General features: G+C 44.6%; 1 protein-coding gene across 12 annotated transcripts in view; it reads right to left on the reverse strand.

The window, feature by feature from the left end:
* The window catches only part of ANO6 (anoctamin 6), a 163,293-nt gene that overhangs the window by 25,346 nt on the left and 121,689 nt on the right, over positions 1 to 16,258 (reverse strand). For all 12 annotated transcript variants that reach the window (XR_012125590.1, XR_005058894.2, XR_005058893.2 and 9 more), the window contains 4 exons: positions 15,945 to 16,075; positions 9,949 to 10,154; positions 6,035 to 6,237; positions 1,728 to 1,833 (listed from right to left, as the gene is read on the reverse strand). Coding sequence is in view for 9 of the 12 variants with exons in the window: in XM_073222851.1 (XP_073078952.1) it covers positions 1,728 to 1,833; positions 6,035 to 6,237; positions 9,949 to 10,154; positions 15,945 to 16,075 (646 nt within the window). In the remaining 3 variants the exon portion in view is untranslated. The remainder of the gene's footprint in view (positions 1 to 1,727; positions 1,834 to 6,034; positions 6,238 to 9,948; positions 10,155 to 15,944; positions 16,076 to 16,258) is intronic.

Here is a 16,258-nt window from a genome sequence, read left to right on the forward strand (position 1 = left end):
GAAGGAGTTGGAAATATTTCCGTTTTCTGCTCCCTGGAGGAGTTTTGTGTAAGACTGAAGTGATCTGTTCTGGGAGAATTCTCCTATAAAACCATATGGCCTGGTGTTTTCATTGTGGAAAGATTTTTCTCAAAGTTTTGCTCTAATTGTATGGAATCACCTTCTTTAGCATTTTGACGATACTAGACTTTTCTCATCTGGCCTCTATGTTGCTGCTGAAAAGTCTACTCTCATTCTGATTTTAATCTTGTCAGTCGCCTGTGTCTTCTTTCTGGTCATTTCCGAGATCTTGTCTTTGATGTGCTGTGTTTTCCTTACAATGAACGTGAAGCGTGGATTTCCTTGGTATCTCTTGTGCTGTCTGCTTTGTGAACTGATACCTTTCATTTATTCTGGAAAAATATTAGCTATTAACTCTTCAAAGGTTGACTCTTCTCCATTATGCATATTTTTTCTTCTATGATTTTTTTGAAAGTTAGTCCTTCTCATTCCATCTTCTACAGGGCTTAAAACCTCTTTTCAAATTTTCCATTCCCTTATCTCCCAGTGTATATTAGGGCTAACTTTTTCAGACCTATCTTCTAATTCACTAATTCTTTAGGTTTGCATAGATTTCTATTTAATCCACATGTTTTTAATTTCAACAACTCTATATTTGTTTCTAAAAGTTCTGGTTATTTTTCAAAAATTGCCTTGTAATTTTTTAGTTTCTTATCACTTGCTCTTTTTTGACTGTCATTTATTTAAATGTTTTCAATATACAGTTAATTTATATTCCTGATCTGATCATTCAAACTCTCAAATTCAAGAGCCAAGCAAATACCTCCTGCCTTGGCTCTGTGGCCACGAGGAGCTGCGTGCTGCTGGAGTGGCCAGTAAGCTCAGGGTGGAAGTCTGCTTTCGGCTAAGCATTTTCTTTCTGGACAAAAGGACCAGGTGTAGCTAGAACTGCCCTTCACCTTCTTCCTGCCTGGAGCATAAACATCTTACCTGGTGGTGGCCGTCACACTGAGACTGTCAGGTGAAAGGCAGTGAGAGTGAACCTAGGGAGCCAGGCCTACAGTCCTGACATCAGCAGCTGACTCGAGAGAACCGCCTGCTTCACGTGGCCTTTGTTATGTGAGGAAAATCAGCCCTTAGTGTTTGAGCCCCTGGAGATGGGTTTTCTAGAATTCTAACTGACCACATCGACCAAGCAACTTTGGAGGCTCTGGAACGTGGCAGTGATAATTCGCACAGTGTAAGAGGTAATGTTGGCTACATCGGTTTCAGATTTATAGCCACCTTAGTCATTTTCCAGAGCTGGTTAATTTTAGGGATATAAAAAATTATTATAAGAAGGTATATTGTGAAAATGAAGTAAAAATAGGAATAAAAGTTTCTCAAGGACAGAGACTGCCTCTGATTCATCTCGACTAAGCCCTTTTACAGCTTGACATGCAGCCCGGAGCTCCAAATAAAAGAGCAATTAATACCAAATTGAAAAGAACTGAATTTTCCTAGCACACAACATGCATTGAAACTTTTAAAGTACATAACCAACTTCTTTTAACTAATGAGAACATTTGGGTATTCTCAAATTTGATTAATAAATGTCCTAATATAATTACTAGCAAGAGATAAGAATGTATTATACATTTTAGGTCAGAGTTGATGACACTTAGAGCCATAAGAGGTGTGCGAATATCCAATGCCTTATAAGCTATTTCAGAGCACACTGTACCTACCTCCATGACAATGATAAAAGCCAGTTTAGCTGCAATCACATGCCAGTAGTAGATGTTGTGTTTATACTCTTGTGGGTGTCCAGGAGGGTACCGGAAATCACGATACCTGGGAAAACACAAAGGGTTATCAGGAGAGAGAGACATCATATGGGGGGCCCCACCCCTGGCATAATACACAGTGGGGTGGGGAGGGGTATTTCTGAGGGCCCCGGGATGCAGACTCCCTGCCCCAGGGTGCAGGAAAAACACCGTGCTTTCAAGTGTGGCTAGACTTTAAGTGAAAAAATCTGGTTTGTAGAACTAATGCACCCACCCTGTGGTGGGGGAGCGGCTGGAGCTCCGGGTCAGGTCCGGCGAGCACCGCTGTTTGCACTCCTTCCTCACATTGATAGTGATGCGGGTGTTGAGGCACAAATACCAGTTCCTGCCCCTGCCCACACCCAACGTGCCAGTCAGAGAGCACATTTGGGCGCAGCTGCCCTGAGGTGTGGATCCAGTTGCCACCGACCTCCGGAGAGGACACGCTGGCCACCACTGCTGCAGGGGCACCTGTGCAGAGGCTGCAGAGGTGGCGCTTCCCTCCAGCCAGCCCTCGCTGCTAGACCAACTGCTGCTCCCACAGACGCGGAGCCAGCTGCAGGGGCAGGTCTGTCCCTGGAGCCGAGCTGAGCCCTGCCAGCAGCTGCACCGTGGGCATGGAGCCAGGACTTCCCTGGAGACAGCACCTGGGCAGCTGCCTCCTCACCTGTGTGGACCCCATCAGTGTCCACTCAGGAGCACCTCCAACTGGCCCCCCGACCTGCTCCCTCCAACCATGCTCTGAGAGCCCTGACACCAAGCCACCTGTGACTCATTCTGATAATAAAACTGAACTGGTAATCAAAAACTCCCCAAAAACAAAAGTCCAGGACCAGATGGCTTCACAGATGAATCCTACCAAACACTTAAAGAAGAGTTGATGCCTCTCCTACTCAAATGATTCCAGAGAACTGAAGAGGAAGGAAAGTTTTCTAATTCATTCTAAGAGGCAAATCACCCTGGTGCAAAACCAGACAAGGATGCTACAGAAAGAGAAAATGAAAGACCAACATCCAGGAGGAGCAGAGCTGTAAAGATTCCCAATAAAATATTAGCAAACTGAATTCAAAAATACATTAAAAAAGATCATTCATTTATCCCAGGGTTGCAAGGATGGTTCAATATCCACAGGTTAATCAGTGTGATACACCACATTAACAAAAACAAGGATAAAAACTATATGCTCATCTCAATAGATGCAGAAAAAGCATTTGACAAAGTTCAACATCCATTCATAAAAACTCGTAACAAAGTGGGTATAGAAGGAAGATATGTCAATTTAATTCAGGCCATATATGATACATCCACAGCTAATATACTCAATAGCAAAAAGCTAAAACTTTTTCCTCTAAGACTAAAAACAAGGACGCTCTCTTGCACCACTTTTGTTTGACATAGTCCTAGAAGTTCTAGCCACAGCAATCAGACAAGAAAAAGAAATAAAAGGCTTCCACATCGACAGAGAAGTAAAATTGTCACTATTTACAGATGACATGATACTATATATAGTAAATCCTAAAGACCCCACAAAAAAACCTTACTGAATAAATGAATTCAGCAAACTTTCAGGATACAAAACCAATGTACAGAAATCTGTTGCATTTTTATACATGAAATAATTAACTAGTGGAAAGAGAAATTAAGAAAACAATTCCATTTACAATTACATCAAAAAGAATAAAATACCTAGAAATAAATCTATCCAAGGAGGTGACAGACCTATGCTTTCAAAACTATAAGGCATTGATGAATGAAACTGAAGATGACATAAATAAATGGAAATCTATCCCATGCTCATGGATAGGAAGACTAGTTAAAATGGCCACATTGCCCAAAGGAATGTACAGATTCAGTTCAATCCCTATCAAAATACCAACAAATGGTATTTTTTCACTGAACTAGAGCAAATAATCCTAAAATTTGTAAGGAACCACAAAAGCCCCTGAATAGGCAAAGCAGTGCTGAGAAAGAGGAACAAAGCTGGAGGCATCTCAATCCCTGATTTCAAACTGCCCTACAAAGCAACAGTAATCAAAACAATACAGTACCAGAAAAAGAACAGATACACAGGCCAATAGAACAGAATAGAGAGCCCAGAAATAAACCCACAAATACATGGCCAATTTATGATAAAGGAGGCAAGAATATAAAAATGTAGAAAATAAAGTCTCTTCAATAAATGTTGGGAAAACTGGACAGCTTTGTGCAAAAGAATGAAATTAGATGTCTTATACCATACATAAAAATAAACTTAAAATGGATGAAAGACCTAAATATAAGACCTAAAACCATTAAACTACTAGAAGAAAACACAGGCAATAAACAATTGAATATCAACATCAAAAAATTTTTTCTGGATATGTCTCCCCAGGCAAGAGCAAAAATAAACAAATGGGATGACATCAGATTAAAAAGCTGCACAGCAAAGGAAGCCATCAGTAAAATGAAAAGGCAATGGGCTGTATGGGAGAATATGTTTGCCAATAATCTACCTGATAAGGGCTAATACCCAGACTATATGGAGAACTCATACAACTCTAACACCAAAAAGGCAATCAGATTTAAAAGATATACAGATGCCAACAGGCACCTGAAAAGATGCTTGACATCACTAATCGTCAGGGAAATGCAAATCAAAACAGTGAGATATCACCTCACACCAGTCAGAATGGCTAGTATCAAAATTAAACAATTATTTTGAAAAGATATATGTACGCATATATTTACTGCATTATTTACAGTAGCCAAGACATGGAAGCAACCAAAGTGCCCATGAGTGGATGAATGGATAAAGAAGATACAGTACACACATACAATGGAATATTGCTCAGCCATAAAAAAGGAAAGAAAATTTTGCCATTTGTGACAGCATGGATGGACCTGGGGGTATGATGCTCAATGAAATAAGCCAATCAGAGAAAGACATATGCCATATGGTTTCATGTGCATGTTGAACCTGAAAACAAATCAAATGAACAAACAAACAAAAGAGAAATAAAACTCATAAACACAGAGCACAGATGATCGGTTGCTATGGGGTAACCAGTGGGGTGTGGAGACAGGTGCAACAGGTGAAGGGCAGAAAGGTATAAACTTCAAATTAGTCACAGGGTCAGAAATACAGCATGGGGGATGTAGCTCATGATATGGTAATATCTTTGTCAGATGGTGTCAGATGGTGACAGATGGTAACTATGTTTATCATGGTGAGCATTTAGTGATGTAGATAATTGATGAATCACTAAGTTGTTCACCTGAAGCCAATATAATATTGTATATAAAGTATATTTCAATAAATAAGAAGAGTATAATTAAAACAATCTAGCATATTTTCAGAAGCATGTTTATTAATTTATTTCTATAATGGTGTCATCCGGGTTCACTCAGCTACGGGTTATCTGTCCCTATAGAGAGTAACCTGCCTGCTGTAAGTTTCTTAGCTAATTTCCTGTGCAAGGTGTCACACGCTGCTGCTTCCGTGTACCTCCCTCAGGTGGCACACCTCTGACTTGCTGCCTGTAACCCACTAGACCCGCGAGAGTTCAATTACTCTTTAGTGCAAGCGGGGTCCATGTGGGATTCTGAAGAGGCTCTACTCTGCAACTTTAAAACATTTATTTGGGGCTATTTCTGGTTTATTGGTTGTGTTGTTGAGAATTTGACTCAGAGAAGGCTTTGAGTTGAATTAAAGGAGTGTTAAAGTCTCCTTTAGGTTTAAGACTCTGGTTGATTAAAAAACTCCAAATACCCAAACTCTGTGACCTAGGTCAACACACTTTACCAACCAGTAATTTAGTTGATGCAGACCACCCACAGTTGATCCTACCAATCACTAAAATCAATGCAAGAGCTCTGGGATATTTGCAGAGAATTCTGTTAGGCTAGGAAAAGTGGGGGAGCTGGTGTGTTGCCATTCAGTGTCATCAGGTTGTGCTTGAATAACACATTCAGTCGTAACAGAATTAGTTAGCTTTTCAGAACTTGTAGTTTCTTCATTTCTAAAATATAAGACTTTTCTCCTGGGTCAGTCTCCCTGTAATCATTAGCAAGTCTCATCTTTACATCTTGCTTCACAGTTTGATTTGAAAGTTCTAGCCCTAGTCTTCATGAAGTTTCCGTATCATATCCTTTTTTAAATTTGGCTGAAAGTTAAAATCTCTCTAGCAATTTTGAGTGATACCAAATAGAATTCCTTTAAAAGAGGAAGTGCATTTGAAGTGAACACTTGCCTGCACGTGGTGTGGTTTCCAAGCCCAGAGTATGGGTTGCCCCTGCTCTTGTCTCGGAAGTCCGCGACGTTGAAGAAGGAAAGGGTATTGTTGATGTATCCGTCCATGGTGGGGCTGGCGTGGTCCCCATAGGGAGGGACAGAGAAGGACCAGTAGTACACCAGGCGGGGGATCATGTCCGATGTGAAAGCAATGATCATGGCCTGTGTTGGGAGGAAAGCAGGAAGGGCGGCATTAGCTTAGAGCCTTATAGCTGTGTGGTTAACAGATGGGGTGGAATCATGTTTGCAACGTTTTGATTTTAAATTATTCAGAAACCTTCATTCTTTCCTGTCAACTGGATAAACAGAATGTCCTAAAATCTTTGAGCAGCTGCTTTAGTAGTTACTTTCCTTTTGGTCTGTGATTCTAAGGGAATGTCCAGATGCCCACAGGCGGTCCAGAGCCGAGGGCTGATAGTTGCCTATCACGTCTCCAGAGCACAGTTAGAATAACTAGCGAATTGTGGGTAACTAAAGAGCTGCCTGCATATTATGTGTAAATTATAATTTAAAAAATTCAGAGCACAACTAGATTCAATCAACCTTGGGGCTCTACTTGATGTAATTTTAATCTTTTATGGTCTAGAAGGCCCTTTGGTATGTGTAATACTAAGGTCCCTATTAAGAAAATAACTTGGATTTATATAATTCTTTTGTAAATAATTAATACAAACTTTTAAATCACTTGCCTTTTAAAAATAGAATGTAAAGTGCATAAAATTTTTGCCTTGATCTACACAAAATAACAGCCTTCAAATTCATACTTTTTTCCCTATAATATCTTGCCTTATTTAGACAAGTCAAACCATACTCTATTTTAAACTTCCAGTATATGCTTATGTATGTTGCTTCATTGAAGAGAAGAATTTTTTTATTTTAATAAAATGTAGGTAGCAAGAAACTATATTAGGGTTGTTCTATTCATACAATCAAGCCATGATGTCTACTTTGCTAGATCTATAGGGTCTGAGCCTCTACAATTCCCAAAGGTTAAACAGATAAAGTCATGAGAACAATAAATTATCAAGTAACATGAAGAAAGTTTAGGGTGTCCCCAGATTAAACACATAAGTATGGGTCAATCTTAAACCTGAGTGTGTCAGGCAGACATCTATTAGGATGTAGAGCTATGACAAATTACGTGAATTTTCTCTAAAATTCTTCCATCTGGGCTTTAAACTCTCCAATGTGTACGACTGGTTTGAAGGAAGGAGAAAGTAGATAATCTACTTTAATCCAAATTCTATGTGAATAAGCAAAGCTAAATGATTCAGTCATTTACTGAAGCAGAAGAACAGGCATGTTTTTGGTACAACATGAGTTTTAACAGTATTCGTCTGAACATATGGTTTAAACACAGTGAGACCATGAGCCGGTAAACAAGAGCTCAGGCAAAGCAAAAAAACAAAACAAACTGCATGTCCTTTATACTGCAAAATTTCCCCCACTAGGACCAGCTTTCTCATTCATCTGAAGTGAAGTGTGCGTGTGTGTGTGTGCATGCAAACATACACACATGTCCGCCTGCCTGTTGGTGGTAAGAGGTAAGAATGTGTTACTTTCTCCAGATTTCAATAGATCAAAATTTCCTGTTATCATTTAACGTAACTACAGCTTTTTATGGAATTGCCTGTGGTTTTCTTCAGGAAGCCACAAAAATTCCACCAAGGAAGGTAATTCTGTCACCTTCTGAAAGGTACCATCCCTCCCAGACTGAGCTGTGCTGAGACGCTGCACGAGCAGAAATGCAGTGTGCCTCCTCCCCCACGCTGTTCCCAGCCCAGCTCGCCATGTACATCAAAACACACGGAGACCGGCCTTCAGCAGCACCCGCTGTGGACGACACAGCAGTATCGGTGTGGTGTGCGTCCTGGACCAGCAGCTTTGAAATGAATGATTTCATCCCAGACTCCTGCCTGGTGTCCATTGTCATTGCTGGTGGCCATTCATCTCTTCCTACAGTTAAAAGGTCTATTATGGACTCAGTCCTTCCTGTGCATGTTAGACTGCAGAGGCACATGCCAGGCCTGTTTAATTTTTACATGCATGTGTACAAACATACATGGACCTGCATCTTGGTTGCTGTGAGAAATCCTGACACCATGGAAAAAGAACTCTCCATGGTTCAGTCACAAACACAGGTTGCCTATGAAGCACAGTGATTCTCCACCAGTGCCCGTGGAGTGGAGCCATGCGGTGTGCCAGGGAAAGGTGCCTGACACAATCGCCAGAATGCCGGGGGCCTGGGGAGCATGAGTCACTTGAATTTCTGGTTAGCCGAAGGCCTAACAAAACCCCTTTTAGTCTCAAACCTTGCTGCTAAGACCTTCCTAAAGCACACAAGTCCACGTTCGCACCTTGCTGCATGTTGTCTAGCTTCTTGAATGTGACAGACTCATTCTTTCAGGACTGGAGAGCTTGAAAGGTCTCCGTGCCATATTTCTGAGCATCAGACTTAGTTTCGCGGCACAGTGGATGTTGAAGGGCTGAGCTCCTTGGGTGGGTGGAAGCAGACATGACATACAGCTCCTTCGTGTGTATCATCTGCAACTTTCTCCTGACAATAGGGATAGCCTACGATTCAGGCAAGTTGGGGATTCTTGGTGGGTGACAGTTGGGTTCCAGGTAACATGTTTTATTGTATAAAACTGTAACCATGGTCCAGACAATGACACATACACATTGTAAAATTCTTGTGCCTTGTTTAGACACCCGTCAAAGTCTACACAGAGTCACTGGCAATGATGGATCATGAACATGGAAGGATGGCAGCAGCTCGCATTCTGTGAGGACCTGGCCCTGTGCATTCCAGGCAATAACTTACAGAATTCCTTAACTGCCCTTTGTGATACATAATATTCTTAAAATATGTGATGGGGAATTATTCGATTTCCAAACAGTGAGATGAAGCTCTGAGATGTTGGGGCCTGGCCCGAGGCTGTGCGGCTGGGAGGCTGCAGGGTTGGGAGCCGGAGCGCAGGCCCGACCGGAGTCCGGTGCCCAGCGGCTTCCCTCGTGCAGGGGCCTGACCACGGGCACTGCCGAACCCTGTTCTGGGGACTCCGGGCAAGTGTGGCTGGGTTTAGAAATTAAAACATATCATTTTGTTGGGGGCTGTGACCTGGGAGTGAAACAGGCAGCGAGACTGGAGGACCAGCCCTGGGTGTGGGGCATTCCTGGGGAAGGCGGCCCCGCTGGGCTGCACGGGAGCTGCGCTGCCGGGGGGCTCCCTGTGGCCTGCGTGCAAAAGGAGGGACTGTCCATCGATCCGTGTGGACTGGGTGTGTCTGGCTGTGAATACGTGTGCGCCAGCAGGACCGAGGAGCGGGGTCGGGGGAGACGGGACCGGCCCCCAGCCTGCCTCCTTGAGGAACGTCTGCCCGGGAGACACGACGGCAGCGCTCGGTGGGAACACCACATGCAGCTACTTTGTCACCAAATAGCTCGTATTTTAAGTTGATAGTCTGGAATATATAGTAAAATGTGGTGGAACGAGAGCTCCTACTTTAGGGTCCTTAAAGGCGAAGTGGAGAGATTTCTACGTCCATTATAAAAGGCCAGCCGACAGCTTCTGGTGCCCATGAGGGTCAAGGAGTCAGTACTTCCCCACAGGTATTGTTGTGACTGGTACCATATCTGTATCTCGGCAGCTGCCTCGGTAAGAGGACTTGACTTGGTAAGTCACAAATAATAATTATAAACAGTTAAAATACATTGACAAATAACAATTACAACTATACAATTATGTTGTCTATATGGATGATAGTATTGGCACCCTGCCATTTAAGAACACAGCAGGCACCTGCCCCCTCAGCCGGCGGAGCTGATGCGTCCGGGCCTTGGGGCCGCCGCCCGCGGGGCCGGGGTACTCACATTCGTCACCACCGCCAGGATCGCTATCCCTTGCATGATTGGCTGCCATGCTCCGATGTCCTGGGCTTTTTCAGGCACCATGCGTCTATACTGGGTAGTCAGTTTCCACGCGTCCACTCTTATTTCCAAAATATTGTTCACCAGGGCCAACAGGGGGGCCAGCGGAAAAGAGGCCACGAACAAGGTGACGAACCCAAACTGAATGACTGTCAATGGAATGGACACACATCACAGGGTGGTGGACGGACGAAATGACAACATATTTTTCTTTACTTTTGTAAAGAAAGAGAAAGGCAAACAGCAAACTAGACCCCAAACAGGAAAGTCATCAATGTTAACAGCAATGTTTGACAGTGAGAGAATCCAGACAAAACACAAATACGAAATCTCTGGGAGGAAGACCAGCCACGGTCTGTTTCTTTCACATGGATACACATAATAGGAGTAGCATATTTTATAACCTTTAATCAACCAAAGTATTTGCTGGTAATAAGCTTGGGACACTCTAAGCACATGATTCATTCTCAACTTACTCGTTATGTGTTGAAATGACAGAATGTTGGAAGACGATTCATGATTAAGGATTAAAATAAAGAAAAAATATTGTGAAGTACCTAACACGTAAAAAAGAAATGAGGAATGTACTTTTGGGAAGGCTAAGCTTAGAGAATGTTGGAGGAAACGTGCTGAAAACAGGCAAATGGGCAAAAGCGTCCCTGGCTGTGAACACAGGCGTGGCCCATGCACAGAGTCTGTGACATTATTATAAATCACAGAAAGGTGTGTGATAAAGGCGTCTCAAGCTCAACAAGTCAAAATACAGTCCTTCTTTAGGAAGTTTATCTTGCAGCTGTTGTAGTCTCTGTGTACACGGTAAGTCAGAATTCAAGGGGAGGCTTAAAAGTTCTTTTCTCGTAATTATGTGGAGTCGCTGTAGATCGGGCAGCAGGGACTCGGGGTGAATGGCACCACAGGGAGGTAGAGGCTAGAAATCAAGAGGCCAGAAATCTAAAAAAACCTTTCCTCCTACCTGGCAAACCTTTAAGTAAAATATACAGGGATGGACCTAGAAGTATGGACGAGGGGAATTTTCCAGCTTCTGTAGGGTCACTGCTCGAGTTAGGAGTGATGGGCGGGACTGTGGAGGGCTGGCTAGGCAGGAGGAGCCGGCACGCGCGTCCGGTCTGAGAGGCCACCGGGAGTGGCAGGAGAGCAGACAGGGCCAGAAAGATCTGGCAGGTGCAGAAGCCAGGGAAGCCGGGCAGACGAGGACCAGGGCTGGCACTGTTACAGGGTCAGCGGCCCCTGACCCGAAGGGACTCCTCCGCCCGCAGGGGCAATAAACACAAACGTGTGGAGTGGCTGTGATCTGCATGTACGTCCTAACGAAGGGGCCATTCACAGCCACCCTGCTGGTGGGGGGTGGGGGGCACAATACCACCAGATCTCCTTGTTACCCAAGAGAGGCCGGAAATTTGGACTATGTCCGCAAAAATGTCAGTTAAAAGTCCAGAAGAGAAAAGATACTATTTATGATGACAACAAAAACACAGACTATTTAGGAATAAATTACTGAGAAATGTTAAGACTGTTACTAAATGGCTTTAAAAAAATAAACAGAAACGATGGTGAGTGAAGGAATGGTAGGATGTGCCCCACTCTCATTAGGCAGCCTCAAGTCTGGGAACATATCAAATTTTTTCTCCAAAATATTAGTTACAATTCTAATGCTTGTTTAGTTAATAATCCCAAATGGATTTAACGGGGAGAAAAAGCTGAGAAGTGATGCTAAGGCTCTTCAGGAAATGTTCTCTATACCAGTAAAATAATGAGGAGGGATGTCTGGACTGCCAGTATCAGGTACGTTCTGAAAAAGGGCACCGGGAGGGCAGCTCTGGATGCTGAGGCCTCGTGCTGCTGGGGGCCCGCAGAGGGCTCGGGCCTCAAACTCACAGCCGGTGCGACACAACAGAACAGATGCTCACACTCGCCGGATTTGAGGTATTACAGAAGTGACGCGTCAAATCAGTGGGTTCAAGTACTGGAGCAATTAGCTACCTCAGTGGAAAAACTGGTATGGAGTCCTCGCATTCAACATCAAAATAAATTCCAGATGGATCAAAAAATTTTTGGTTAAACAACAAAGGACCAAGAAAACCCCACAGGGTCTAGTCGGCTCTGATACTCCCGCGAGAAGGACCTTCTGAACAACCTTTGGGACGAGATAACAAAAGGACCTACTGGTCACGGCAGAAAACAGCCCTCGTGGAACGACCCTCGCCCGAGCCGCCTCCGTGGCCCTGCCCTGCTGGCTCCCTCCTGGGCTTCCTTCGCCCCCCAGTCTGGTCTCGCGAAGCGTCCACTCCGCCCCGTCAAAGCTCCCGTCCCGCCTGCTGACTGCTGGCGGCCGCGTGTTCCGAAGCCGACGTCCACCTTCAGTCCGCACCTACTTGATTACCAGGCGGCTTTTAATACGGCCAAACATTTCCCTCTCTGAGCAATGCTTCCCCCTTGATTTTTGTTTTACTTAAATGGTTTTGAAAATCCAGGGCAGGGGTGCACGTGCTTCTGTCTTTGGAGGCTGCCTCGCTGTCGTGCCTCCTGCCCCTCCCCTCGGTCCTGTGCTCCCCCGAGTCCACGTCCAAGTCCCTCTCGGGCAACAGCGCCGCCTTCTGGGCCGGGACGCAACCGCTTCTCTTGGCGATCTCGCCGGCCCTGGGGCCCTACGTGCTGCCTCCCCGGGGCCCGTCATCGGTCCTCCGCCTGGCAACCCGCCTGGAGGACGCCGCCTCGGACGTCCCGCCAGCACCTCGGCCGCGCTGAAGCGCTCCGGGAACACGGCTCTCCCCGTCGCCCGCCCTGCCTGTCCCGTCCCCAGGAAGCCCTATCAGTGCTGCCCGCACCCCCCGCCACGCCGGCCGCCTCTCGAACCCCGGGCCAGGCTGCGTCCCTGAGCTCTGTTCCTGGGCCCCCAGCCTCCGCTCCGGTGCGGGCCTCCCGGACTATCCTCCTCCCACAAATGGAGGCCCGCCTACATTATTCTTCTATCCTGCTGCCGGAACTGTCTGATTTCTTCGACATAAACATTATGCAGTTCCTCTGCTTACAAGTGTTTCAGCGTGTCCTGTTTAAGGACAATAGTCAAGTCTTGGGCCCAGCACCCATCATGGCACAGCCCTTGCTTCTTGATATCCACCCCCCATGGATCCTTTATTCTAACCACACTTGGCTTGCACACCTTCTTGCAGTTTCATGCCCTTGTACTTTTAAACTTCTCTGGGTGAACTGCGCATTCCCTGGACAGAAGCAGAGCAGAGATGAGGGACTTGAGAGTGACAGCCCACGTCCCAGAAAGTGGGGGGCTGGGTGTGGAGGAGGGGAGAAGAGATGGGTGCCAGGAGTTGTTGAGGAGGAGCCCGTGTCAGTCACAGTGAATCGAATGGAGAAAATAATACACGGACGTCAAGCTAATGATGGCAAGGGCGGGAGACGACAAACAAGGCCGGGTTCATGGCTCCACTGCGCTGTATCTATATCTACGGCGCCGGCCGCTGGCAAGGCATTGCCACGTTCCCGAGAGACCACCGGCAGGGCTGCACAGGGCACTGAGCGGAATCGTATGGCTTCCCGATTTAAGACTGACAGAACACGGCTGACCCTTCAACAACACGGGGCTTGGGGTGCTGACACTCTCCACAGTTGGAAATCTGCATGTAACTTTTGACCCCCCCAAAACAACTTCCTAGTAGCCCACTGCTGACTGGAAGCCTAACTGATAATGTAAGCAGTCCATGAATACACATTATGTATATTACATGTTTTGCATATTGTATTCTCACAATAAAGCTAGAGAAAAGAAAACGTTTTTCAAGTTGTCACAAATTTCCAAAAAATTTTCCAAGAGTTACTGGAAAAAAGATACACATATAAGTGGGCCCATGCAATTCAACCCATGTTGTTCAAGGGTGAACTGTATTTCTCTTATGGCCCATGTCTGAAATCTCAGAAGTCAGGACCATACACTTGGGGAGGCAATTTTGGTTAACACCCCAGGGTTAGGCTAATAATCTCAAAGAACAGTGGGGAATTAACTCAACAAAATAAAAAAGAAATTTCACTTAAAAAAACCCCAAAACGCCATACAGGATTTGGTGGGGGTGGTTGGGAAAATGTAGTGTGAACTCAATGGCAGCTATACGTGTACTAGAGTCTGAGCTCACGTCCATCACACAAACAGTCAGGATTCGGTACAGGCGGTGGTGCACCAGCCAGGGAATGGGAGGCGCGGAGGCCTTGGGAAATTCGATCTCCCACAGAACAAAGCAGATTTCACCCTGGTGTTGAATACAGAATACAGACTGCCACTCTCAGAAGTCGATTGATTTTTCTAAAGTACTAGGTATTATCCAGGTAACAGGAGAACAGTTTAATAAATACTAAACAAATCTGTATGCAACAGCTGTTATTCCATCGTTGCTTGTAGGGTGGGCTGTGACCAAATTATTTCTTCAGCTATTATTTTAATGAGACTAGGAAACTCTAAAAATCATGTCAACTTCTCCTTAATGCATGACCATGCAGCTTTTCCTTTGAATGCTATTAACTACAGAAAAATAACTCTTTCTTCCATGGGTTTGTGTGTGTGTGTGTGTGTGTGTGTGTGTGCTAAAATAACAAATTATATTGTGCCCCAAATGTTCCTGTTATTATTGCTGATAATAGCTCCAATTAGAAATATTTACAATCATGACTCATTTTGGAATAACAGGTAATTGTCTTGCAATCCTTCTGGAAATAAGCAGAATAAATAATTAAATATAGCTTCTACATTATGTAGCATAGTTACACCCTTAGTCAAACCTCATCATGAGACATAACAAATGCAGAAATGAAGTTCACATCCCACTCCAGGCTGCAAAGTATTGTTCACAGTAGCAGCCACAAGATGCACCTTTCACTCACCAAATCAACCAGTGTGTTTCCATGTATAACGCACACTTTTAAAAGCAATTATTTTGTATATAGAATGTGATTTAATAAAAACAACTCTCTATCTGCAATGGTCAACAGGAGCCCCAAAGAGTGCCTTTACAAGCACACAAACCCCTATGCAGAGATGCAAGGCCTGAAAACCGAAATGTGCCTCCCTTTCTATTCTCCTAGGCTTAAAAAAACTGTAATGCAAAGCAATGGCTGGCTCACAGGGCACAGACACAAAACATGTAAATTATTAGCTTTCTATTAGATATAAGTGTGGCATGCATGCATAGTAGAAAAGATGGCATTTTCTATGGGAATATATTTTGAGATGCATCCATTTAAAGGCAACTGAGAACTCAAAATTGAGTTCAGCTGAAAAGAAATGGAGCCCAAGCAAATACTACACAAATGGACAAAGACAGTCAAGAGGGGGGACCCATGCCGATCCTGATTCCAGACCAGCAAAATGTTCTGGATTCAAGCCAGCGATTAGCCAGGAGGTCACTCACAGAACCAGGCAGAAACCCCCGGCCAGAAGAAATAGACCCACTGTCCAAGGCAGTGTGGAGGAGGGGAACCTCTGGTCCCCGCCACGAAGCAGCTCCCACAGGTGTCCTGTCCAGACCTGAACGACTGTTCAGATGCACATTGGCTGGCAGCCATGCCCGCCTGGACTCTAGCCCGAGCTGAAGCACATCTAATAATAGTTCTGAGTCGATTCTCAGACAGCATGGTTAGAATAGAATGCACTGAGAATTAATGGAGAGGAGGTACCTCAATGCATATTCCATTTCACTGCTTGGTAGTAAATCTTTAGCTTTGTACAACATATGTATTAGCAAAGGTACAGAGCCACCTTATTTGATACCCTGATTGCATAATGTTATCAAGTGGAGAAAAACGTACTCTTCATTTCAATATGCTAGATAATGATTTGGCTCAATAACTGATGCCTTTGGGATCTAAAACATGTTTCGATAGAACACACGTCACCTGAAACTTCGCCGACGACTTACTCATTTCCAGGTACTCGTAGAACAACCCCAGTCTGCCCATGAGCTGCAGGTGGTAGTCCTGCTCCCAGCGGGGGGTTATCTTTTCTGCTCCTGAAACAGTGCGGCACCGTCCGATTAGGTTCTTGACCCAGCTGCCAAAAAGATCAAACTACAGGTCAGAGTATTACCAGGCCTACAGAAGCATTTTGCTGGTACCTCAAGCTGAACATGTAATCTTCCTAAGAAATTAAGTTGTTTTCATGTTTTTGCCTCCCTACCCCAAAATATTTCGAAAAATAGTTCTGTGTCCCTGGGATTATCAAAATTGTAACCAC

This window comes from Manis javanica, chromosome 15 (assembly GCF_040802235.1).
Source record: "Manis javanica isolate MJ-LG chromosome 15, MJ_LKY, whole genome shotgun sequence".
NCBI classification, from domain to species: domain Eukaryota; kingdom Metazoa; phylum Chordata; class Mammalia; order Pholidota; family Manidae; genus Manis; species Manis javanica.